The sequence below is a fragment of the Neomonachus schauinslandi genome, chromosome 2, assembly GCF_002201575.2.
Source record: "Neomonachus schauinslandi chromosome 2, ASM220157v2, whole genome shotgun sequence".
Classification (NCBI taxonomy): Eukaryota; Metazoa; Chordata; class Mammalia; order Carnivora; family Phocidae; genus Neomonachus; species Neomonachus schauinslandi.
Genome location: NC_058404.1, coordinates 45,764,149 through 45,790,006, shown reverse-complemented (window position 1 = coordinate 45,790,006; position 25,858 = coordinate 45,764,149). Strand labels below are relative to the sequence as shown.

Here is a 25,858-nt window from a genome sequence, read left to right as displayed (position 1 = left end):
CTGTTTGTTTAGAGTCCTCTTCTTTCCCATGAGTATGGAAGATAGAAATTGTAAATTCATACAAAGATTCTCAAGAGTGTCTCTCTTGAAAATTTTTGTTTAGTCTCCTCAAAGTACAACATGAATCAAGATATGTTAACATCTTGAGTATCAAGAGCAAATAATAAGGAGGAAGTAAGTATATTTCTCTTCCATCCAGATTATCCAATCTTCCAAGTAGATCATTACCCCCACCCATCCTTGCTTAGTTGATGCTTCAGACTTTTGGATTGGAACCCTGAAAAAGACAAAGTTCTTAAATGATCTATTTAATTCTAAAACTTAGGTATTCTATAACTTTGAACTAGTAAGAAGTTAAATTCTGTGTAGTCACACTTCCTATTTTATAGATCATTTGATATACCGCAGTGAAGGAGTGGAAACATGGGAAGGCAGGAAAAGAATGTGAGAAAAACACCACACTGGGATCCAAATATCCATCTGACTAATTGGTGTAATATGGAGAAGGTGAGGGATCAAGAGAAGAGTTATGAGACACTGGGGGATTATCCTATGGGAGATGTTCTCTATCTCACTTCCCTGGGGAATATTTCTGAGAAAATAAAGAATATTGGGATCATCATCACTTTCTAGCTAAAACCCTTCCATCTTCTTCCTCTTGGTTTTGACCACACTAGGAAGGAAGACATATCTCTGCTCTCACCCTATAATCATACAGATACTGTTCTTAGTGAACATCTTCTAGGAAGACACAATTAGAACTTCTCTCCTTGACAGTGGGAGTGTGACAAGATTACAGTCGTTTGCCTATGGATCTCTTACCTTAGGTGTTGACATTATTTTATCCTTAAAAACAGTAGAGGGAAGTACTTTTGTGGCATTATGCTATATTAGAGACAAAAATAATAGTAGGTCATTAGAAATGCTATTCTTTCCCAATCCTAGGCATATTTATTTCCTTATTTAAATCATTCCTTACCTCCGCATCACTCTAGCTCAAATTTCAACCACTTACCCAATGGATCTTTCTCCTACTTCAACTACTCTGAGTCCATTCATTTTCCCCTTTACCACATTCTTTTCATAGGTATCACATACTTTGGCACAAAAAAAATGTGAGGGATTAAGCACTCTATACACATATGACTTGTTTTCACAGTAAAAATGTAAACATTCTTGAAAAAGTGACTTTAATTTTAGTTCTTTCTCATTTACCCACAACAGAGTACCAAGTATGAAGAAACATGCTCAGTAATTACTGAGTGAATGAATTCTACCTTTTACTTCTTAAGTGCCTAACTTTTATTCCAGGTTTGCCTACATATGGTCTGTTTTTCATACTCCACCTTCTATAAAAAACTGTAGCTAATATAGGCCTTATTCTATCTATATTAAATTAAAAAGTAAAATATATAATAAAATTTTATATTCTCCAAAATAAGCATCTAGAAAGGAGACTGTTTATCTCCTAGAGCAAAACTACTTGCCATTTCTTGATGATTATGTAACAGACTATTTTTAATAATAAAAACTATTTATCATTTCTTGATGATTATGTAACAGAAATATTTTTAATAATTAAAAAATTAATACCCATACTAATTTATAGATAGTAAGTAGGCCTTGCTTTCTCAGATAAACCTATGTGCTACAATATCTCAGGTTGGCCTAGGGAGCATGTATCGTGAGAAAGAATCTATAGATTTAGAAACACTATCCACATGGGGCACAAAAGACATTTAAAAAATTATTAGTGACTACCTGATACTTAAAAGGAAAGAAGAAGATGACACAGATGTATGAATCGGTGGTGGTGGAAAATCTGGCTTTGTAATTAGCTAATGAAAAGGTAAAATAAAATTAATTCAAAGATGGGGCCTTGAAAACAGATGTGCTTAATGGAAAGGCTTACATCATTTTCAGAAATGGAGAACTCATGATCCTACCCATGAAAATAGTTTAAATCTGTAAGTTCAAGTGTTTTCATTATATATATATAATATATACATATATACAATTCAGAAATAAGGCCAGTGCCAATAGACGGATGATGGAGATGCCACTCCATGAAGCAGATTGGTACTCTTCTTGTAATAAGTAACCAGCTTTTCAGACCCAGTAATTCAGATTAAGGGGTTAAACACAGGTAGGTTAAACCTTCTCACATTTTGCATTTTAAAAAGTTTTGCCAGGAAATCTGTATTTTATATTAATATTCACAAAGATTTTAACATTCTTCTGAGGAAATAATTGGGTATTGTGGGTTATCTCTCTTACTAGTATTTCCTTGAGATTTGATTGGAAGTGCTATTTAAGAGAAGTTGCTAACTCACGAAAGAAGCTGGAGGCTCATTGCTCTCTACCGGCAGATCAGGTGCATGGAGCTTCATCCGACTCATCTAAAAAAAAAGAAAATAATAATATTTTTAAATGAAATGATCAGTTTCCTAAGTTCAACTTCCAAATAAGCCGTCCTTTCAAGAGATGGGAGATCAGAATTGCAATGACACCAAGAAATAGGATGGGAAATCACAGTGGTCCTGGGGCTGCATTCTGCTGTATCCAGAGCTGTCAGAGATAGGTACGTCTCCATCAAAAACATTATTGCCAATGACATTACCATTAGCCAATCTCTGCTAAAACTTCTAAACTTGCAGGACACAGCTAGGGCTTTAAGGGTTATACATATTACATGTATACATGTATTGTCATACAAATACACATATTATTGTCTTAATTGGGACATTTGCAAAAGGAAAAAGGAATCAACTTAGAAAGAAAGAGAGAGAGAAGGAAGGAGAGAGAGAGAAGAGAGGAGGGAGGGAGGGGGACAGAGAGGGGAAGAGAGATGGAGGAGGGTCAGGGGAGGAAGAGAGAGGGAGAGAAAGAGAGAGACATCTGGACTCTGCTCTCCTTGTTCTCTTTATTTTCTTTGCATTTGTGAACCTCAACAAAGCAGCCTCTGCATTTTAGGAAGACACTTTTGCACTTAAAAAAAAAAAGCAAAGGAGGGGGGCCTGGGTGGCTCAGTCGGTTAAGCATCTGTCTTCAGCTCAGGTCATGATCCTAGGGTACTGGGATCAAGCCCCATGTCAGACTCACTGCTCAGTGGGGAGTCTGCTTCTCCCTCTGCCCCTCCCCCTGCTGTGCTCTCTGCCTCTCTCTCTCTTGCTCACTCTTTCTCTCTCAAATAAATAAATAAAATCTTCAAAAAAAAAAAGGCAAAGGAGAATTTTCCAAATGTGTAGTTAGAGAGTCCCAAATTCTAGCTACATACTAACTAGTGGACTGGATTTGTAAAACACTGCTGAGTAGGAAAGACAGATAGGTAGGTGGTCAGGACAAGACAATGAAAGAATCACCAACTGGCGTCCAAGGCAAACACACTACAAACTATGGTTCACCTCTTGGGGCTGAACATCCTTCACCGTCTGTGGGTTCCTCCTCTGTCTGCGAGGCGTGCTGCCAGTAGTAAACAGTGGCCTGTATATGAAAGCATATCATATAAAAGGACTTAACATTTCCTTCACCATGATGAGGACACTCGAAAGAAGCTTGATAATTTTCTTTGCCCATTGTGTCATCTTTGGTCGTTGACTGGGCTTTCTTCTGCTCTCAGGATACTCTTAAGGCCTCCTTGTCCTGGAATTCATAATCACCACCACTAATTTCCTTCTAGATTCTCTACAGAGCCTTGATTCCTAATAATGATGGTGTTGAATCAGTGTTTATTTAAATTACTATCTCATTTAATTAATGATTTATTTTATTCATTCAATATTTAGGAAACCCATTATATGTGAATAAGTCAGTCTTTAACAAAGGCTAGAAAGATAACTGTACTGTCAAGACCATGTTTGAAAGATTAACCAATGTAGGTGCAAATCAAGATTCCAACAACTTAAGTGGTAAGACTTCGAACATATTTGTTAACCTCTGAGCCTTTGTTTCCACTTAAGAAAAAGTGTGAAGTGCCTGATTTTGCAAGACTGTTGTTAAGGACTAATATAAAATACCTTTTCATCTATAAAATGGACATAATAGTTACTACCTCACAACATTCTTGTGAAGATTAGAGATAATGAATTATAAAAAGACTCAGCATAGCACTTGTCATAAAGATAATGACCAATAAATGCTACATAGTGTTTTCTTATAATGGGTGTAAAATCTTTACTAATGAGAGTTATTATAACATTTTATTAATTATAAATACAGTAATCAACATAAAAACAATACATGTATTGCTGTGATGGATTTCCCAGTAAAACTGATACCCAGCCTTTGGTCCAAGAGAAATGTATCTGTACTTTTTTCTGAGTATTTATAGTAAACTACTTAAATTTGAGAATTTGGGTCATATCCTTGAATTTAAAATAAATTAGAGGTCAAAAAGTCCCCAAAGCAAGATAGAAGGCTACCTCTGAACTTCCTTCTGCTTTCCTCTGGTGCTTTCATGCCAGATTACTATAGCAACCACCACAGATATGACGGCCACAGGGAACAGTACCCCAACCACAATGGAGAAGTCTGCAACAAAGAGAACCCAGACCTGTTAAGGGTATGAGAAATTCACAAATATGCATCACGCTAGTCACTTATTTCTTCATTGATCACAAACTCCATTCAATATGCATCACTTATTTCTTCATTGATATCAAACTCCATTCTACCCTTTCCTCCAAAGAACACACATTCCCTGGAAAATCTCTCATAGCCAGTAAAATGAAAATGCATTTTGATCATGAGTGTTGTAGTATTATGTAGATAGAGGAAGTAAGGGGAAAATCCATATAAAACATTGCATATGAAGTAGGTAAAGCATCATACTACTGAGAATCCTTAGAAGGGATGATGTTTGTAACAACTGGAAAGTGTTAGGCTGGGAGTTTAAAGAGAATAGGAAGTGAGGAGGATGGAAGAAAAGGAGTTAAACATTTTTAAAATTTGGCCTTGGCATCAAACAAAGAAAAAGAAATTGAAGCCTTGGGATCATATTCCTGTCAGCAGCAAATGAAGAGTGGAGACATGAAGAAGACAGAGGCACAGGTGAGTGTTTTACTGGTGTTTGCTCCATCTCGGAATTATTACAGACAGAAAAGAAATGATGTGACCCTGTGAGTTGCAGACCAATTTGAACAAATTTCCTGTGTCTATATGGTGTTTTCTCTTTGAACTGCTCATTGAAGTAATGAGTGTAACTTCAATCTTTTGCTATGTCAAATATTAATTTCTCTTATAATAATCTGAAATTTTAGAGACCAGGAGGTTCAAGTCTGAAGAGCAATGAGAACAACTACTGCTTTCTCATTAGAGATCAGCAAGGCAATAATAAGATTAATTTTGGTATAATGCAGGGAAAGTTCCCAAGTATGAACATGCATACATGCAGATAGAGGCAGATATGTCAGAAGTAGAATTCTAAGATAATAACAACATCTAAACTTTCCACCCCTCCATAACAATTCCTATCCAAAAAGCCAAAAGAAATAAAATTCTGAGGCATTTCAGTTGAATATAGCATAGATAGATTCAGAATGAAAAAGAAAATATACTGGGACTAAAATAGTTACATTTTCAGAAGAGCAACATGGTATCAGAGGAAATAAAGAGGAAATTGACCAGACTTCACAAACACCCCTATTTGAAAGGACAAGGTCTGCAGAGAAAGTTGAGGTATAAGACAGATGGGGAATATTGATAGGAAGGAGGTATGCAGTTTAACATGGAAACAATTGAAGAGAAAGTATGCTCTTCTGTTTCTGGTAACAGTGGTCTGGGAAATTCTGACCAACTCTCCCACTAAAAGCAACTAAGACATTTTTGCCAAAAAAAAAAAAAAAATAGGGGAAAACTAATTTTAAGAAAGACCAAATAAATGGATAGATATTTTATTCAATGATTAGGAAATCAATATTTATTTTACTTATTTTAAGATTTTATCTATTTGTTAGAGAGAGAGAGAGCACAAGAAGGTGGAGTGGCAGGCAGAGGGAGAAGTGGGATCCCTGCTGAGCAAGGAGCTGATGTGGGACCCGATCCCAGGACCCCATAATCATGACCTGAGCCTAAGGCAGACGCTTAACAGACTGAGCCACCCAGGCGTCCCCCTTTTTTAATTTTTTTTATTTTTTAAAAGATTTTATCTGTTTGTTAGAGAAACAGAGAGAGAGAGAGAGGGAAATCAATACTTTTTTAAAGATTTATTTATTTATTTGAGAGAGAGAGAGGGCGGGGGGGAGGGGAGAGAGAGAGAGAATCTCAAGCAGACTCTGCTGAGTGCAGAGCCCAACACGGAACTCCATCTCATGACCCTGAGATCATGACCTGAGCTGAAATCAAGAGTCAGACACTTCACTAACTGAGCCACCCAGGCGCCCCAGGAATTCAATATTTTTTATATATACTCATTCTCTCAAGTAAATCATAGATGTGGTTTATGTTAAATGTAAATCCTAACAGGAATTATGTGTATAAATTGAGAATCTGATTATAAAATATATGTAAAAGTACAAAAAGCTAATAACCAAATCATTCTTTTTTTTTTTTTTTTACGATTTTATTTGCGAGAGAGAGAATGAGAGACAGAGAGCATGAGAGGGAGGAGGGTCAGAGGGAGAAGCAGACCCCCCGCCGAGCAGGGAGCCCGATGCGGGACTCGATCCAGGGACTCCAGGATCATGACCTGAGCCGAAGGCAGTCGCTTAACCAACTGAGCCACCCAGGGGCCCTAACCAAATCATTCTTAAAGAAGAACAAAGTTAAAGAACAGCCTATATCAAAATTATTCTAAAGACACAGTTTTAAAAAGTGTCATACTAGCACAAAGGACAGTCAAATAGGACCACCAGAAAAGAATAGATATCCCAGAAAGACACATATGTGAACACTTACATTTGGGAAGCATGATCTATCATATGAATGATGATGTGACAATTGGGCATCTATCTGGGATGAAAATGAAATTAAACATTTGTATCATACACAAAAGATTTTCAGATAGATTATAGACCTAAATTTGAAAAGACAATACCAGAATGCTTTTAGAAGACAATATACAGATATATATTCATAACTTCAGGGTAGGGAATATTTCCTTAGAAAAGGACACACAAAGGAAAAAAAAAAACTAACCATCAAGAGAATGATTAAAAAATTGACTACATTGAAATTAAAATCTTCCATTAACCACATGATATCACGAAGAGAGTGAGAAAACACAGGAGGGAAGTTCTTTCAACATATATAACTGAAAATAGCTTATATCAAAAATATATTAAAACATATGTAAGTTAATAAAAGGGTGAGGGGAGACAACTCAATAGAAATACAAACAAAAAGGCTTGAACAAATACTTCACAGAAAAGAATATCCAAGTGGCCCCCAAATAAGGAAAGATTCTTTTTTAATTATTATTATTATTAGTTATAAAAAGCAAATTAAGGGACACCCGGGTGGCTCAGTTGGTTAAGTGTCTGCCTTCGGCTCAGGTCATGATCCCAGGATCCTGGGATGGAGCTCCGCATCGGGCTCCCTGCTCCGCGGAGAGCCTGCTTCTCCCTCTGCCTGCCGCCCCCACAGCTTGTGCTCTTGGACTCTCTCTCTCTCTCTCAGTCACCCTCTCTCTCTGGTAAATAAATAAATAAAATCTTTAAGAAAAAAAAAAGAAACCAAATTAAAACCCCAATGTGCTATCACTACTAACCTACCAGAAGGAATAAAATTTGCTATCTGCGAGTGTCAAAGGGCTTAGAGGTTGTGTAACAATAGGAACTTGTATTCACTGCTGTTAGGAGTGTGAAATTGTGCAGCCACTCTGGAAACAGTTTGGTATGATCTAGTTAAATTAGACTTGAATGACAATATTTATAGAAACTTTTTCTCAAAATAGTCCTGAAATATCCATAAAAGCAGTAAAAAAAAAAAAGGAAACATATACACACAATATTATACCAATATATGACAAAATTGTGATATTATGCACAATAGCAAAAATAAACTAATTCCATCCATAAGAATATGGATGATCTTGAAAACATAATATAGAGAAAAGAAGACTATGAGTACCAATAATTGTGTATATATATATATATATATATATATATATATACACACACATACACACACATACACATATATAGTTAAAAACAGAACCTACTGATTAGGAATGTGTATTTGGAAAGGAAGACCATGAAGAAAAGTAACAAAATGTTTATAATAAAAGACACATTAATGATTAACCCTTAGAGAGAGAGGACATTAGGACAGGGATGAAGCCAAGGGATAATATGCCTGGGCTGCTAGCAATGCTCTGTTTCTTGGCCCAGATTGTAGTGTATGAATGTTCATTTTGTAATTTATATTATATATATATGTTATATTATAAATGTATACAAACAATGCATGTAATATATCTATTTATATGTTTTTCTGTATAAATTTTACAAAAAATTGTTTTGATTAAGGAAGCTTGAAAGCCTGTGGTTTGTATGTATGTAGTATGTAGTATGTATGGCCATACTAGAGAGCAGGGATCTTAACCTTTTATGTGCCACAGATCATTTTGGAAATCTGATAAGGCCTATAAACCCTTTCTCTGAATGCTTTTAAATTCATTAATAAAATGCATAGGACTAAAAAGGAAGCCAATTATGTCAGAATACAGTTGTCAAAATATTATAAAGGAATTTATGATATAGTTACATATATGCTTCTTTTTTAACCCCTAAATTATAAGACCTAACTGTGGATTAGTAGCCACTATAATTTCAAACTAGAAACACACATATAGGACATTTAAGGATTTATGCAGCAACTGCAATGTGATGTAAAAATGTGTAATTTCTATTGGTGACACAGTCATGAGAATTAATACCACTGTGGATTGTTTCCTTACATCCCTGTAATTGTAGAAAATTCTAAATTTTAATTAGAGTTCAGTGAAAATAGAAATGTAATTTTTCTTATTCAAGTTTTGATTATAAGCCTGGATTTCATGAAAACTACCTGTTGCGGTCTGTCCTTTTGGTGACGGGACACCTTACTGCATTTTCCCCAGTCTGGTGGAGGTTTTCCTCGATGGTTGGGTCAGAAATAGTGCCACAAATGGAACCAAACTCACCAACACAGTGTCCAGAAACAAAAAGAAAACCTGATGGATGAAGCTGAATCCTGACACAGTGGCTTTAACAAGTGGAACAAGTGATTCAGAGAAAAACGTCCCCTATCTGTATCCTGAACCACTCCAGTTGCCTCCTTGATCCCCTTAAGATATAAATCTGATGTCACATAGTGCATATTTCCATCACCAGTCCTTTGATTTAAAGTTTTCAAGAAATACTTTAACAATTTGTGTTGGAATTGATTCTTCTTTATTGGAGGATAAGTAATTAAGGGGGAAAGAACATAAAAACATTAAAAGATTAGGTTTAAAATAATATGTGGAAGTAGAATAGATATAGAATATATACTTTCAGAAAAAAATTATAAAGAATCAAAGTAAATTTAAGGTGGCATCTGCTTGGTACTCTCAATAAAATGAAAATAGATTGTTAAAGAAGATAAAAAGTAAGAGAAGACAATAGAGTGGTATGAAAGAGGTTTAAAGAAACACAAAAATGCCACTGACCATTGTAGAATGTCATTATAACTAATAAATAGGAGGGTTGACATTGCCAAAAATTCACTCTATGATACAGAAAATAATTTTGAGAGACTTTTCCCAAAATAACAGGAGATAGACAATGACAAAAAAGGATAACAAGAAAGCCACACAATCAAGATATTTGATACAAATAATTTATATTTCTGAATTAGAAACCAGAGAAATGGAACAGAATCAATTTTAATATCTGTAATAACAGAATCATTCCTTGTACTGAAGACAGAATCAAATCTGCAGTTTGAAAGATCTCACTCACTAACAATCAAAATAATTAAAAGAAAACAACATCCAGGCATGGCATGATGATTAGTTTTCATATAGTAGCAATTCTTTTTTTGCTGTTGTTGTTGTTGTTTTTATTATTATGTTATGTTAATCACCATACATTACATCATTAGTTTTTTTTTTTTAAATATTTTATTTATTTGACAGAGAGAGACGCAGCGAGAGAGGGAACACAAGCAGGGGGAGTGGGAGAGGGAGAAGCAGGCTCTCCGTGGAGCAGGGAGCCTGATGTGGGGCTCGATCCCAGGACCCTGGGATCATGACCTGAGCCGAAGGCAGACGCTTAACGACTGAGCCACCCAGGCGCCCCACATCATTAGTTTTTGATGTAGTGTTCCATGATCCATTGTTTGCGTATACACCCAGTCCTCCGTTCAGTGCGTGCCCTCTTTGATACCCATCACCAGGCTAACACATCCCCCGACCCCCCTCCTCTCTAGAACCCTCAGTTTGTTTTTCGGAGTCCATCGTCTCTCATGGTTTGTCTCCCCCTCTGATTTCCCCCCCTTCATTCATCCCCTCCTGCTACCTTCTTTTTTTTTTTCTTAACATATACTGCATTATTTGTTTCAGAGGTACAGATCTGAGATTCAACAGTCTTGCACAATTCACAGCGCTTACCAGAGCACATACCCTCCCCAGTGTCTATCACCCAGTCACCCCATCCCTCCCACCCCACCCCCCACTCAGGCAACCCTCAGTTTGTTTCCTGAGATTAAGAATTCCTCATATCAGTGAGGTCATATGATACATGTCTTTCTCTTTTTGACTTATTTCGCTCAGCATAACACCCTCCAGTTCCATCCACACCGTTGCAAATGGCAAGATCTCATTCCTTTTGATGGCTACATAATATTCCATTGTGTATATATATACCACTTCTTCCTTAACCATTCATCTGTCGATGGACATCTTGGCTCTTTCCATAGTTTGGCTATTGTGGACATTGCTGCTATAAACATCGGGGTGCACATACCCCTTCGGATCCTTACATTTGTATCTTTGGGGTAAATACCCAGTAGTGCAATTGCTGGATCATATGGTAGATCTATTTTCAACTTTTTGAGGAACCTCCATACCATTTTCCAGAGTGGCTGCATCAGCTTGCATTCCCACCAACAGTGGAGGAGGGTTCCCCTTTCTCCACATCCCTGCCAACATCTGTCATTTCCTGACTTGTTAATTTTAGCCATTCTGACTGGTGTGAGGTGGTATCTCATTGAGGTTTTGATTTGGATTTCCCTGATGCCGAGTGATGCTGAGCACTTTTTCATGTGTCTGTTGGCCATTTGGATGTCTTCTTTGGAAAAATGTCTGTTCATGTCTTCTGCCCATTTCTTGATTGGATTCTTTGTTCTTTGGGTGTTGAGTTTGATAAGTTCTTTATAGATTTTGGTTACTAGCCCTTTATCTGATATGTCATTTGCAAATATCTTCTCCCATTCTGTCAGTTGTCTTTTGGTTTTGTTGACTGTTTCTTTTGCTATGCAAAAGCTTCTTATCTTGATGAAGTCCCAATAGTTCATTTTTGCCCTTGCTTCCCTTGCCTTTGGCGATGTTTCTAGGAAGAAGTTGTTGCGGCTGAGGTCGAAGAGGTTGCTGCCTGTGTTCTCCTTTAGGATTTTGATGGACTCCTGTCTCACATTTAGGTCTTTCAACCCTTTTGAGTCTATTTTTGTGTGTGGTGTAAAGAAATGGTCCCGTTTCATTCTTCTGCATGTGGCTGTCCAATTTTCCCAACACCATTTGTTGAAGAGACTTTTTTCCATTGGACATTCTTTCCTGCTTTGTCAAAAATTAGTTGACCATAGAGTTGAGGGTCCATTTCTGGGCTCTCTATTCTGTTCCATTGATCTATGTGTCTGTTTTTGTGCCAGTACCATGCTGTCTTGATGATGACAGCTTTGTAATAGAGCTTGAAGTCCAGAATTGTGATGCCGCCAGCTTTGCTTTTCTTTTTCAACATTCCTCTGGCTATTCGGGGTCTTTTCTGGTTCCATACAAATTTTAGGATTATTTGTTCCATTTCTTTGAAAAAAGTGGATGGTATTTTGATGGGGATTGCATTGAATGTGTAGAGTGCTCTAGGTAGCATTGACACCTTCACAATATTTGTTCTTCCAATCCATGAGCCTGGCACGTTTTTCCATTTCTTTGTGTCTTCCTCAATTTCTTTCATGAGTATTTTAGAGTTTTCGGAGTACAGATCCTTTGCCTCTTTGGTTAGATTTATTCCTAGGTATCTGATGGTTTTGGGTGCAATTGTAAATGGGATTGACTCCTTCATTTCTCCTTCTTCTGTCTTGTTGTTGGTGTATAGGAATGCCACTGACTTCTGTGCATTGATTTTATATCCTGCCACTTGACTGAATTCCTGTATGAGTTCTAGCAGTTTTGGGGTGGAGTCTTTTGGGTTTTCCACATAAAGTATCATATCATCTGCAAACAGTGAGACTTTGACTTCTTCTTTGCCGATTCGGATGCCTTTGATTTCTTTTTGTTGTCTGATTGCTGTGGCTAGGACTTCGAATACTATGTTGAATAACAGTGGTGGTAGTGGACATCCCTGCCACGTTCCTGACCTTAGGGGGAAAGCTCTCAGTTTTTCCCCATTGAGAATGATATTTGCTGTAGGTTTTTCATAGTTGGCTTTTATGATATTGAGGTATGTTCCCTCTATCCCTATACTCTGAAGAGTTTTGATCAAGAAAGGATGCTGTACTTTGTCAAATGCTTTTTCTGCATCTATTGAGAGGATCATATGGTTCTTGTTCTTTCTTTATTAATGTATTATATCACGTTGATTGATTTGCGGATGTTGAACCACCCTTGCAGCCCAGGGATAAATCCCAGTTGGTCGTGGTGAATAATCCTTTTAATGTACTGTTGGATCCTATTGGCTAGTATTTTGGTGAGAATTTTTGCATCCATATTCATCAGGGATATTGGTCTGTAATTCTCCTTTTCGATGGGGTCTTTGTCTGGATGGGGATCAAGGTAATGCTGGCCTCATAAAATGAGTTTGGAAGTTTTCCTTCCATTTCTATTTTTTGGAACAGTTTCAGAAGAATAGGTATTAATTCTTCTTGAAATGTTTGGTAGAATTCCCCTGGGAAGCCATCTGGCCCTGGGCTTTTGTTTGTTGGGAGATTTTTGATGACTGCTTCAATTTCCTTAGTGGATATAGGTCTGTTCAGGTTTTCTATTTCTTCCTGGTTCAGTTTTGGTAGTTGATACATCTCTAGGAATGCATCTATTTCTTCCAGGTTATCTAATTTGCTGGCATAGAGTTGCTCATAATATGTTCTTATAATTGTTTGTATTTCTTTGGTGTTGGTTTGATCTCTCCTCTTTCATTCATGATTTTGTTGATTTGGGTCCTTTCTCTTTTCTTTTTGATAAGTCTGGCCAGGGGTTTATCAATCTTGTTAATTCTTTCAAAGAACCAGCTCCTAGTTTCATTGATCTATTCTTTTAGTTTCTATTTCGTTGATTTCTGCTCTGATCTTTATTATATCTCTTCTCCTGCTGGGTTTAGGCTTTATTTGCTGTTCTTTCTCCAACTCCTTTAGGTGTGGATCATCACCAACAAATTTTTTAAAAAATAGCCCAGGGATGCCTGAGTCATTCAGTCAGTTAAGTGTCAGACTCTTGATTTCAGCTCAGGTCATGATCTCAGGGTTGTAAAATCGAGCCCTGCCTCAGGCTCTGCACTCAGCGTGGAGTCTGCTTGAGATTCTCTCTATCCCTCTCCTCCTGCCCATCCCCCCTCTAAAAAATAATAAATAAAAGTAAATCTTTAAAAAATAGCCCAAACATCAGAAGTAGATGCTATTCTTTCTTGGGAAGCCTACAGAGAATCTTAACTTGAGACAGATGGTTTGTTCAGGTCCATCCCCATCTGCATCCCTATCCCCATCCCTTGTGTATAAAGAACAATAGTGAAGACAAAGACCCAAGAACTGCTTTCTAGAAGCAATGGGGGATGCAAGGGCCTGAGGAGCAGAACAGAGGCTAACCGCAGTACTCACAGTAGATGATACAGAAGGGAGGATCAAGGAAAGAGTGCTGAGGGAAAGCAGTTCTCTCAGGAAGTAAATGCATTGAGGAGCTCTCTTCTGGGCAAATTACTCCTCACAATGGCGACTGGAGGTGAGGATCCCCACCCTGGCTGCTTCCCACCCTGATGGCCTGGACGGAGGCCTATCTATCTACTGATAGAGCTCACAGCCAGATCTCCCATCTGGAGAAGTATGGGTAGTTACAACAAGCACAAAAGCATGCAAAGAAAACCGATGAAAGCTAACTGAAGTCAACCTAACCCTGCCCTCAGCTAAGGGTCCCATATCCTGAAGAAAAATAGCACAATAAGAGACAGGGTGAAAAACAAATCAATCAAACTCAAAAGAAATAGAGATGATTCAAAGAACAGAATTGAACCTACAAAAATAATCCACGCCATATTCTTAGAGAATTTTATAAGACTATTGTACCTATACATTAAGTCAAACCTCCTACAAAAATAGAACAATCATATAACAAGAACATTGGGAAATTAAAATTAAGATTACAAATATAAAATTTGAGGAAATTTTTTGTATGTATAGTAAAAGCATAAGATTGTGGAAAATATGATTAAAAAGTTGTTAGAGACCTTGAAGATTAATATTGTAGATTCAATATTTATGGAATGAACAAGAATTCCAAGAGGAGAGAAAAGTGGCAATGAAATCGTATGTAATATGAAATAAAAGCTTAGAAGAGCAATTTTTTCAGGTTAGACATGTAATGTTACCTACGGAAGACCACTGAGGAGTCATCACAATCAGGAGGGGTCCATCCTTCCTTACACTGACACTGGAGCTCGTGGTCACACACCTAGAGAAGCAGTGATCCTGTTAATTGCCACACTAGGCTGACCACCAACCCAAGGGCCCTATTCATCAGAAACTAACCCCAACTCTGCAGCCTTTCAGCTATCTACATAATGTATGAATCCATCATAGGAATGTCAATACCAGGTTCTTAGAAGAAATTTTTTTCATTGAACCAAACTACTGAGCATTAAGGCAAACTTAATAATTTTAATCACTTAATGCTGAAATATTACTTTAGCATCATCAAGACTGACCTAAAATTACAAAAGATTCAGCAAGCTTGGGGAAACATTTTCAAAACTTACAGCGTGTCCTTTGCACTTGGAGGAGCAATTGGTTGATTTGTAGGCTCTTTCGATATCTACACATTCTGCATTAATGCAAACCTGAAAGTGATGTGAAAAACATCAAGCTGACATCAATACCCAAAGGCTTCAGCTCTGCAAACTGCTGACTCTTTGGAATTTAATCTTCTATTATTAGCCATGATTATTGTTATCAAACTTATCTTTTTATTAGGGAAATCACAGCATTCTTTTGGAAATAAGAAGATGAAGCTAGATAATTTTTATAAAAAAAGTTTGGAAAGTCCTCTAAAGAATATTTCCTTACTTCACTTTATTCCTCATGGGTCATTCCCTTAATCCACCTCTTCAGTCAATACCTGAGACTGATACTTAGCACTGAGCTAAGCATTGTGCATGATACAAGGCACCCATTCCAAACAAAAATATTATGGAAAACATGTTAATATCACATCATCTGCAATATTACAATACCTATCATTTGTGTAAATATAAATGGTATTGTTATTATTCTCTTTATTATTATCAGGGTGGCTATCATTTATCGAGAACCTACTGATTTGGGGACAATAAAATTTACCAAGGTTTAATAACCTAGTACTAAGCACATAATAGTTACTTATCAAATAGTATTGGAGGGATGAATTCATGCATGCATAAATGAATGGCATTAAGTATTGCTTTGAAAACTGTGCCCCATGAAACATAGAGAGTCCTTGAGAAGCAAACAAACAAACAAACAAAAAAAACAAGACAAGAGAACATTTCGATTAAAAGCTACATTTTCAACTTACCTTCTTGTTTCCACACTTAGTTCCATTGGCCACCATGCCTATTTCTTGACTGTTGTCTTCAGGATCAAATGTTTTACATGTCAGGAAAGTTACTATATGTCCTCTCCAGCGCAAATTATCTGACCCACCTTGACAGAACAACTTCCCACACATGGCATCACTGAGGAAAAGCCAAATTTGTTGCAGTTGAAATACCAGGATCCAAATTATAGTCCTATGCAGTTCTAAATCAGCTCCCTGGCTATCAGTATTTAACTAATCGTATTTCTCCCCATAGTAGAGACTCCTAGTTCTCCCTTTATGTCAAATTTCCCCTTATTCTTCAGTAATAGAACCACAAAACATTAGCAAGGCACACTATTGCTCAAAAACAAAACCCACATTTCCCAGATTCCTAGACAGCTAATTTTGGCCAATTGCCTAGTTCTGGCCAATGGGAAAGAAGCAGAATCTTATGTGTAATTCCTTGAAGAGGGCGTTACATGAAGGAGTATGTCCTACTTCTCATTTTTTTCTCTTTTTGGCTTATTGGAATGCAATGGCTGTAGCTGCAGAAGCCATGATAGGCCAAGAGAAACACCTTGGAATGAAGGTCATGCTTGAGATATAAGGAGGATAGACTTCTAACATCATGGAGGGCACATAGACAGTTTCTATTTTGTTTCAGCTAAAGTTACTTTTTTATTTTCATGAATTTCAGCAGAATAATTCTCCCAACTATAGCTGTGTCTACATAAGGCTGAGTCTTGGGTGACACTCCAAGGCATCATGTGGGGTTACTGAAAGAACTGTCTCCCTGCAAATAAAGATGAAACAGCTCAGCACTCGGTAAAGCCATTCACTACTGCCAAGGTGAATAAAGTCAGGGCCAATAAAATTGAAGTCAATTGCTTTATGCGGAATTCAGAGGAGGGCTGTGAAAAACTACTCTGAGAGGGACAGAATCAGATTCTCCTGATGTTTCTGGTGGCGGTTAGCAAATATGACTGAGGAGTGGGGAAAGGCACACATTCTTTTTTTTTTTTTTTAAAGATTTTATTTATTTGAGAGAGAGAGAATGAGAGAGAGCACATGAGAGTGGGGAGGGTCAGAGGGAGAAGCAGACTCCCAGCCGAGCAGGGAGCCCGATGCGGGACTTGGGACTCGATCCAGGGACTCCAGGATCATGACCTGAGCCGAAGGCAGTCGCTTAACCAACTGAGCCACCCAGGCGCCCCGAAAGGCACACATTCTTTCCAAACCTGAAGAGGTGTTTTTCTTGAGTCACTTAGGTAGAGCTTTATAAGGAAGGCCTACGTTCAGGTCTACTCTCCACTACAGCCAATGACCATTCAGGTCTACCCCACTACAGCCAATGACCATTCAGGTCTACTCTCCACTACAGCCAATGACTATTCAGGTCTACTCTCCACTACAGCCAATGACTATTCAGAAGTGTCTAGGAGGTCAGCCTGTGAAAGAATGACACGTTTGTGCCTCTAGTTGCAGAAATGATCCAGGGATCATACAGTCATTCAGGACAATGTGTGCGCATGCTACAGAAGGAAGTGGAACCACCTTACGCTCTTTCCCGCTCGCTACCTCTCGAACTACATATTGGCTCCCAGAAAACATACACATTGCTTTTTACATAACTGTTTTCCCTTTTGAATCTGCCCTGATTTCTTATAAAGGAGAGGCCATGGAGTATTATTATCCTTTAGGCTCAGACTCTCCAAGGGATGACACTATGTCCAAAATATAGTTTGGTAATTATCATCTGGAAAAACCACTGTTTAATAGAAAAACTTTGAGAAATGTTAATCTTGTTCAGTCTCTTGTTATACATTACCTAGTATGTGTGAAATTTGGAGAAGGTACTAAGTTTCATCTATTATAATTTGAATTTTAAAAGTCACCTTAAAATTGTAGAACCAAAATTCTTATACAAAAATCTCAAGTCCATTGTTCATGATATTCTAGAAACTTTTTTTTCCAGAATATGCACACAAAAAGTAAAACAAGTTCTCCAGGTGAATTGTCAATCTTTTCTATTACTGTATTTTTTTCTTTCTGTAATGCCATGGCAAGCTTAAATAAAACTATACAAGCATTGTATTGGTTATTCCTCTGAGTAGATAAATATTTCTACTCCTAGAATCATAACGAAACACCTAGATGGAAAAGTGCCTAAGTTATATTGAAAAATCCATGTATAGACTTCCATCCAGGCCCATTCACTGCTGCTGCATGTTCCCTCCACACATTCACTCAATTTCACGATGACTGTACTTGATGTCCTCCAAAGCACCCACCATGAGGGACTGGAAAAAAGAGTTCATTTCTTATTCGTCTTTTAACTTAGTGCCTAGTCTAAAACATAGCACATAATAGTCAATGAATGCTGACCAAATGAATGATGTCCAAATTAACTTTTGCTTTAATTGGAATAAATCAGAACATGTGTCTGGAAGTGAATGATTTCTCTAGTCTGAGGAGCAGGAAGGTTCAAACAAGGCCACTCACCTTGCTTTGCAGGGAATGTGTGTGTCATCCACTTTGCGACAGTACCCATACTTTGACCCACCTTCATTCCTGCTGTAACACGATTTGTCTGCAACCTTGGTCCCTGAAACCAGGCATGGTGAGTAGGGACATATTAGAAAAGAAAAAGAGATAAGATACTCAATGCTACAAAGGATTAATGAAATATAAAAGTAATGAAATATATAGCACGAGAAGTACTATTCTGGCATAATCCCATTGGACATTGTCAGAAATATAGGCTGCAATAGTTTGTTATTGAGAAAGCTGGCTAGAAATTAAAATAATCCTTTAGGGGTGCCTGGGTGGCTCAGTCGGTTAAACATGGGACTCTTGATTTTGGTTCAGGTCATGATCTCAGGGTTGTGAGATCGAGCCCCAGAACAGGCTCCTCACTCAGCTTGGAGTCTGCTTAAGATTCTTTCCCTCTCCCTCTGCCCCTCTCCCCCTCACATACTCTCTCTAAATAAATAAATAAAATCTTTCTAAAAATACAATAAAATAACCCTTCAAATATTTAAATTTTGAATAATGGGCATCTAAATATTTGGAAATGTGGTTGATTTGCTGAAGATTAAAAAAAGTCCATCTAAATATGAAGACTTAGCTAGGAGAGCCACAATCATTATATTAACATTTCACAGGCAGACACTGGGATGCTCTTCTGCTAATACTTGCTATGTCACAATTACTTGCTATGCTTAGTCAAACTTCTGCTTTGTGCAGGCACGGCAATAGGCACCACATATTTAATTTCTCAGGCAATCTTCCTTAGATCCTCATCAGATGAGCAATAGAATACAGTGGTTAAGAGTTCAGGAGCTAAGTTGCAGCTGTGTGACCTTGGCCAAGTGCCTTAACCTCTTGGTTTATCTGTAAACCTGAATCATTTTAAATGAATTTCATGTTTCAATGTCCAAGATGATAAAATAAGTTTTATTATCATATTTTCTTAATTATTTGATCTTAGTAACATTTATAGGCTCCTTATTATTATAATAAAATATCTACACTGAAAATATTGGTTAGGCATGAATAATAAGGAGAAAGCATATTCCTAATCCCAAACTTCAGAGTTATTACGGCTAATATTGTAGAAAGTATCATTCATACACCTGGTACCACGCTGCTTCCCAAATAACAGTATACTTGTGCTTTCCCCAGGCACTAAATATTAAGCAGTTTCATAGCTGTAAAAGCTGCATTGAAGAAATACTATATAACTTACTTGACTGAGGCTTATTCTTGGACTTTGAGATGTTTCCCAATTATCTGTTATTAATTTTAAAAGTGCTGGCTGAAAATCCTCTGTGAAAAAAATATTCCGGAATACACTTGCTGGGGAAAGCAGTACATTTTCTTTTTAGGTGGTACATACATTTTTCCAATTCATCCTGGAAAGACTGTCCTAATTCATGTTCTTACCAGACTGTATAAAACTAGGTGTTTTGCCACATCTTCACTGACACTGAGCATTAACTGTAACAAAGTTTTGCCAATTTGACAAGTGTTGAAGGAATCAACTTTACATTCATATTTCTTACTATATTGGCATTTCCTGGCACATCAATGTGTCAGTACTTCATACTTCTTGCTAGTAAGTTAAAATGACTTTAATGGTTTTCGGACATTTGGACTTCTTTATGACAAACTGCCTGTTAATGCCTTGGTCGCATTTTCAGTATTTGGAACTGCAAATGATTTATAGAAATGACTTGATGTCAGAGAGAGTGATCTCCCTCCTTATATATAAGACTTTTCAAACTTTGAAGATTAATTTGAAATAAATTTGTGATCCCTTAGAAATTACGAAATTTGGAATTTTATTTAGGCCAATCTGTTATCTGATCTTTTATATGGGCTACCTTTAAATGTGTGATTTAAAAGATCTTTCCTCTTCCAATATCAGATAAATATGTTCAACATTAATTCAATAATTTTGAACATTTACGAAAGTCAGGCAATGTGCTGGGACACACTGGGAATACAGTTGTAAACAAAATACATAATGTCTAGGTACTGAGAAATATACAGATTTGCAGGGGAGGCAGATAGTGAAGGGTCAGGCAAAAGGAGAAGGTAATAGTATTTACTGCAGTGATTTATCACCAGATAATAAAGGGATGCTCAGAGCTTCAACTCTGTGCAGAAGATTTTCTTTCCCTAGATTTCTGCTATATACCAAAGTTAGTCAAGAAAGCACAGAGTCTCTCTTTAACCCACAAAAACATCTTTGTTTCCACCTGTAACTTAGCATGTGAGTCTGCATTACCTGTACACGGGAGGGTTGCTGAGGCCAGATTCCTGCACGTCAGTGCACCTGCTCACGCACCAATGGTATCAAGCTATGCTCCTCAAATTGTGTCTCAGCCCACCCCTGCCTGATACAAAGGATTTATTTTAATTCAGGAATCTTTCTAAGTTCTAATCCATGTATTTCTCAGGTTTCCTTTTTACTGGGTATATTGTGAAAGACTGATTTTTGTTGCTTTCCTTTATCTTGCTTTATGTATATTTTCAGGAATTATGAGAAGTTCCTGGCATGTGATAACCATCTTCAAGTATTTTTAGGAATATGTATTTTCCCTATTAAAACATTCCTTCAGTCATTTAAGGAATGTGCACAATGGACATCATATCCAGAAAGTCCAAAGAACTGATAATTTTTAAATTGCCTTTCCGATCAAGGTTTCTTAGTACAATTTAAGTTTTAGTTTAGTTTTGGAGATTGTTAAGTTTTATTTTTAATTTCTTTTTTTTATGGTATATCAGAGAATATGGCTTCTAAAATTCTAGTATTATGGGCAAAATAAGCATTTAAGAGATTTCACTTTTCCAAATTGCTCATCTGCATTCCCACAGTCCTTTTTCCCCCTCCCCCTTCCCTTATGCTCTGCCCATCTCCTAGCATTCCTGCCACCCCTACACACACACACACACACAGATACACCCACAGACACATACACAGAGACACACACAGAGACTTCTAATGGTGTACTTATCTGAGAAGGATCTTTTTTTTTATTCTTATGTTAATCCCCACACATTACATCATTAGTTTTAGATGAGGTGTTCCATGATTCATTGTTTGTGCATAACACCCAGTGCTCCATGCAGAACGTGCCCTCCTCAATACCCATCACCAGGCTAACCCATCCCCCCAGCCCCCTCCCCTCTAGAACCCTCAGTTTGTTTTTCAGAGTCCATCGTCTCTCATGGTTTGTCTCCCCCTCCAATTTCCCCCGCTTCATCCTTCTCCTCCCGCTACCTTCTACTTCTTTATTTTTTCTTAACATATATTGCAATATTTGTTTCAGAGGTACAGATCTGAGATTCAACAGTCTTGCACAATTCACAGCGCTTACCAGAGCACATACCCTCCCCAGTGTCTATCACCCAGTCACCCCATCCTTCCCACCCCACCCCCCACTCCAGCAACCCTCAGTTTGTTTCCTGAGATTAAGAATTCCTCATATCAGTGAGGTTATATGATACATGTCTTTCTCTGTTTGACTTATTTCACTCAACATAATACCCTCCAGTTCCATCCACGTCGTTGCAAATGGCAAGATCTCATTCCTTTTGATGGCTGCATAATATTCCATTGTATATATATACCACTTCTTCTTTATCCATTCATCTGTTGATGGACATCTTGGCTCTTTCCACAGTTTGGCTATTGTGGACATTGCTGCTATAAACATCGGGGTGCACGTACCCCTTCGGATCCCTACTTTTGTATCTTTGGGGTAAATATCCAGTAGTGCAATTGCTGGATCATATGGTAGCTCTATTTTCAACTTTTTGAGGAACCTCCATACAGTTTTCCAGAGTGGCTGCACCAGCTTGCATTCCCACCAACAGTGTAGGAGGGTTCCCCTTTCTCTGCATCCCCGCCAACATCTGTCGTTTCCTGACTTGTTAATTTTAGCCATTCTGACTGGTGTGAGGTGGTATCTCATTGAGGTTTTGATTTGGATTTCCCTGATGCCGAGCGATATTGAGCACTTTTTCATGTGTCTGTTGGCCATTTGGATGTCTTCTTTGGAAAAATGTCTGTTCATGTCTTCTGCCCATTTCTTGATTGGATTCTTTGTTCTTTGGGTGTTGAGTTTGATGAGTTCTTTATAGATTTTGGATACTAGCCCTTTATCTGATATGTCATTTGCAAATATCTTCTCCCATTCTGTCCATTGTCTTTTGGTTTTGTTGACTGTTTCCTTTGCTTTGCAAAAGCTTTTTATCTTGATGAAGTCCCAATAGTTCATTTTTGCCCTTGCCTCCCTTGCCTTTGGCGATGTTTCTAGGAAGAAGTTGCTTCGGCTGAGGTCAAAGAGGTTGCTGCCTGTGTTCTCCTTTAGGATTTTGATGGACTCCTGTCTCACATTGAGGTCTTTCAACCATTTGGAGTCTATTTTTGTGTGTGGTGTAAGGAAATGGTCCAGTTTCATTCTTCTGCATGTGGCTATCCAATTTTCCCAACACCATTTGTTGAAGAGACTGTCTTTGTTCCATTGGACATTCTTTCCTGCTTTGTCAAAGATGAGTTGACCATAGAGTTGAGGGTCCATTTCTGGGCTCTCTATTCTGTTCCATTGATCTATGTGTCTGTTTTTGTGCCAGTACCATGCTGTCTTGATGATGACAGCTTTGTAATAGAGCTTGAAGTCCAGAATTGTGATGCCGCCAGCTTTGCTTTTCTTTTTCAACATTCCTCTGGCTATTTGGGGTCTTTTCTGGTTCCATACAAATTTTAGGATTATTTGTTCCATTTCTTTGAAAAAAGTGGATGGTATTTTGATGGGGATTGCATTGAATGTGTAGATTGCTCCAGGTAGCATTGACATCTTCACAATATTTGTTCTTCCAATCCATGAGCCTGGCACATTTTTCCATTTCTTTGTGTCTTCCTCAATTTCTTTCATGAGTAATTTATAGTTTTCTGAGTATAGATCCTTTGTCTCTTTGGTTAGGCTTATTCCTAGGTATCTTATGGTTTTGGGTGCAATTGTGAATGGGATCAACTCCTTAATTTCTCTTTCTTCTGTCTTATTGTGGGTGTATAGGAATGCCACTGACTTCTGTGCATTGATTTTATATCCACCCACTTTACTGAATTCCTGTATGAGTTCTAGCAGTTTTGGGGTGGAGTCTTTGGGGTTTTCCACATAAAGTATCATATCATCTGCAAAGAGTGAGACTTTGACTTCTTCTTTGCCAATTTGGATGCCTTTGATTTCTTTTTGTTGTCTAATTGCTGTGGCTAGGACTTCCAATACTATGTTGAATAGCAGTGGTGATAGTGGACATCACTGCCGCGTTCCTGACCGTAGGGGGAAAGCTCTCAGTTTTTCCCCATTGAGAATGATATTCGCTGTAGGTTTTTCATAGATGGCTTTTATGATATTGAGGTATGTTCCCTCTATCCCTATACTCTGAAGAGTTTTGATCAAGAAAGGATGCTGTACTTTGTCAAAAGCTTTTTCTGCATCTATTGAGAGGATCATATGATTCTTGTTCTTTCTTTTGTTAATGTATTGTATCAAGTTGATTGATTTGCGGATATTGAACCAACCTTGCAGCCCAGGGATAAATCCCACTTGGTCATGGTAAATAATCCTTTTAATGTACTGTTGGATCCTATTGGCTAGTATTTTGGTGAGAATTTTTGCATCCATGTTCATCAGGGATATTGGTCTGTAATTCTCCTTTTTGATGGGGTCTTTGTCTGGTTTTGGGATCAAGGTAATGCTGGCCTCATAAAATGAGTTTGGAAGTTTTCCTTCCATTTCTATTTTTTGGAACAGTTTCAGAAGAATAGGTATTAATTCTTCTTGAAATGTTTGGTAGAATTCCCCTGGGAAGCTATCTGGCCCTGGGCTTTTGTTTTTTGGAAGATTTTTGATGACTGCTTCAATTTCCTTTGTGGTTATAGGTCTGTTCAGGTTTTCTATTTCATCCTGGTTCAGTTTTGGTAGTTGATACATCTCTAGGAATGCATCCATTACTTCCAGATTATCTAATTGGCTGGCATAGAGTTGCTCATAATATGTTCTTATAATTGTTTGTATTTCTTTGGTGTTGGTTGTGATCTCTCCTCTTTTCATTCATGATTTTGTTGATTTGGGTCATTTCTCTTCTCTTTTTGATAAGTCTGGCCAGGGGTTTATCAATCTTGTTAATTCTTTCAAAGAACCAGCTCCTAGTTTCGTTGATCTGTTCTACTGTTCTTTTAGTTTCTATTTCGTTGATTTCTGCTCCGATCTTGATTATTTCTCTTCTCCTGCTGGGTTTAGGCTTTATTTGCTTTTCTTTCTCCAGCTCCTTTAGGTGTAGGGTTAGGTTGTGTACTTGAGACCTTTCTTGTTTCTTGAGAAAGGCTTGTATTGCTATATACTTTCCTCTTAGGACTACCTTTGCTGCACCCCAAAGATTTTGAATAGTTGTGTTTTCATTTTCATTGGTTTCCATGTATTTTTTTAATTCTTCTTTAATTTCCTGGTTGACCCATTCATTCTTCAGTAGGATGCTCTTTAGCCTCCATGTATTTGAGTTCTTTCCCACTTTCTCTTGTGATTGAGTTCTAGTTTCAAAGCATTGTGGTCTGAAAATAGGCAAGGAATGATCCCAATCTTTTGGTACCGGTTGAGACCTGATTTATGACCTAGGATGTGATCTATTCTGGAGAATGTTCCATGGGCACTAGAGAAGAATGTGTATTCCGTTGCTTTGGGGTGGAATGTTCTCAATATGTCTGTGAAGTCCATTTGGTCCAGTGTGTCATTTAAAGTCTTTATTTCCTTGTTGATCTTTTGCTTAGACGATCTGTCCATTTCAGTGAGGGGGGTGTTAAAGTCCCCCACTATTACTGTATTGTTGTCGATGTGTTTCTTTGCTTTTGTTATTAATTGCCTTATATAATTGGCTGCTCCCATATTAGGGGCATAGATATTTACAATTGTTAGATCTTCTTGTTGGATAGATCCTTTAAGTAGGATATAATGTCCTTCCTCATCTCTTATTACAGTCTTTGATTTAAAATCTAATTTGTCTGATATAAGGATTGCCACCCCAGCTTTCTTTTGGTGTCCATTAGCATGGTAAATGGTTTTCCACCCCCTCACTTTAAATCTGGGGGTGTCTTTGGTTCTAAAATGAGTCTCTTGCAGACAGCACATCGATGGGTCTTGTTTTTTAATCCAGTCTGATAGACTGTGTCTTTTGATTGGGGAATTTAGCCCATTCACATTCAGGGTAACTATTGAAAGATATGAATTTAGTGCCATTGTATTGCCTGTAAGGTGACTGTTACCATATATTGTCTGTGTTCCTTTCTGGTCTATGTTGCTTTTAGGCTCTCTCTTTGTTTAGAGGACCCCTTTCAAGATTTCCTGTAGAGCTGGTTTTGTG

At 37.7% G+C, this 25,858-nt stretch overlaps 1 protein-coding gene across 1 annotated transcript in view; it reads right to left on the bottom strand.

Annotated features, from left to right (window-relative positions):
• Positions 1–256: 256 nt before the first annotated feature.
• The window catches only part of ADAM28 (ADAM metallopeptidase domain 28), an 85,073-nt gene continuing 59,471 nt past the window's right edge, over positions 257–25,858 (bottom strand). Inside the window, exons 15-23 of the mRNA XM_021698762.1 lie at positions 18,431–18,533; positions 15,926–16,085; positions 15,132–15,212; positions 14,749–14,827; positions 4,422–4,530; positions 3,405–3,483; positions 2,334–2,399; positions 823–885; positions 257–277 (exon numbers count right to left, since the gene is read on the bottom strand). Of these exons, the coding sequence (XP_021554437.1) occupies positions 257–277; positions 823–885; positions 2,334–2,399; positions 3,405–3,483; positions 4,422–4,530; positions 14,749–14,827; positions 15,132–15,212; positions 15,926–16,085; positions 18,431–18,533 (761 nt within the window). The remainder of the gene's footprint in view (positions 278–822; positions 886–2,333; positions 2,400–3,404; positions 3,484–4,421; positions 4,531–14,748; positions 14,828–15,131; positions 15,213–15,925; positions 16,086–18,430; positions 18,534–25,858) is intronic.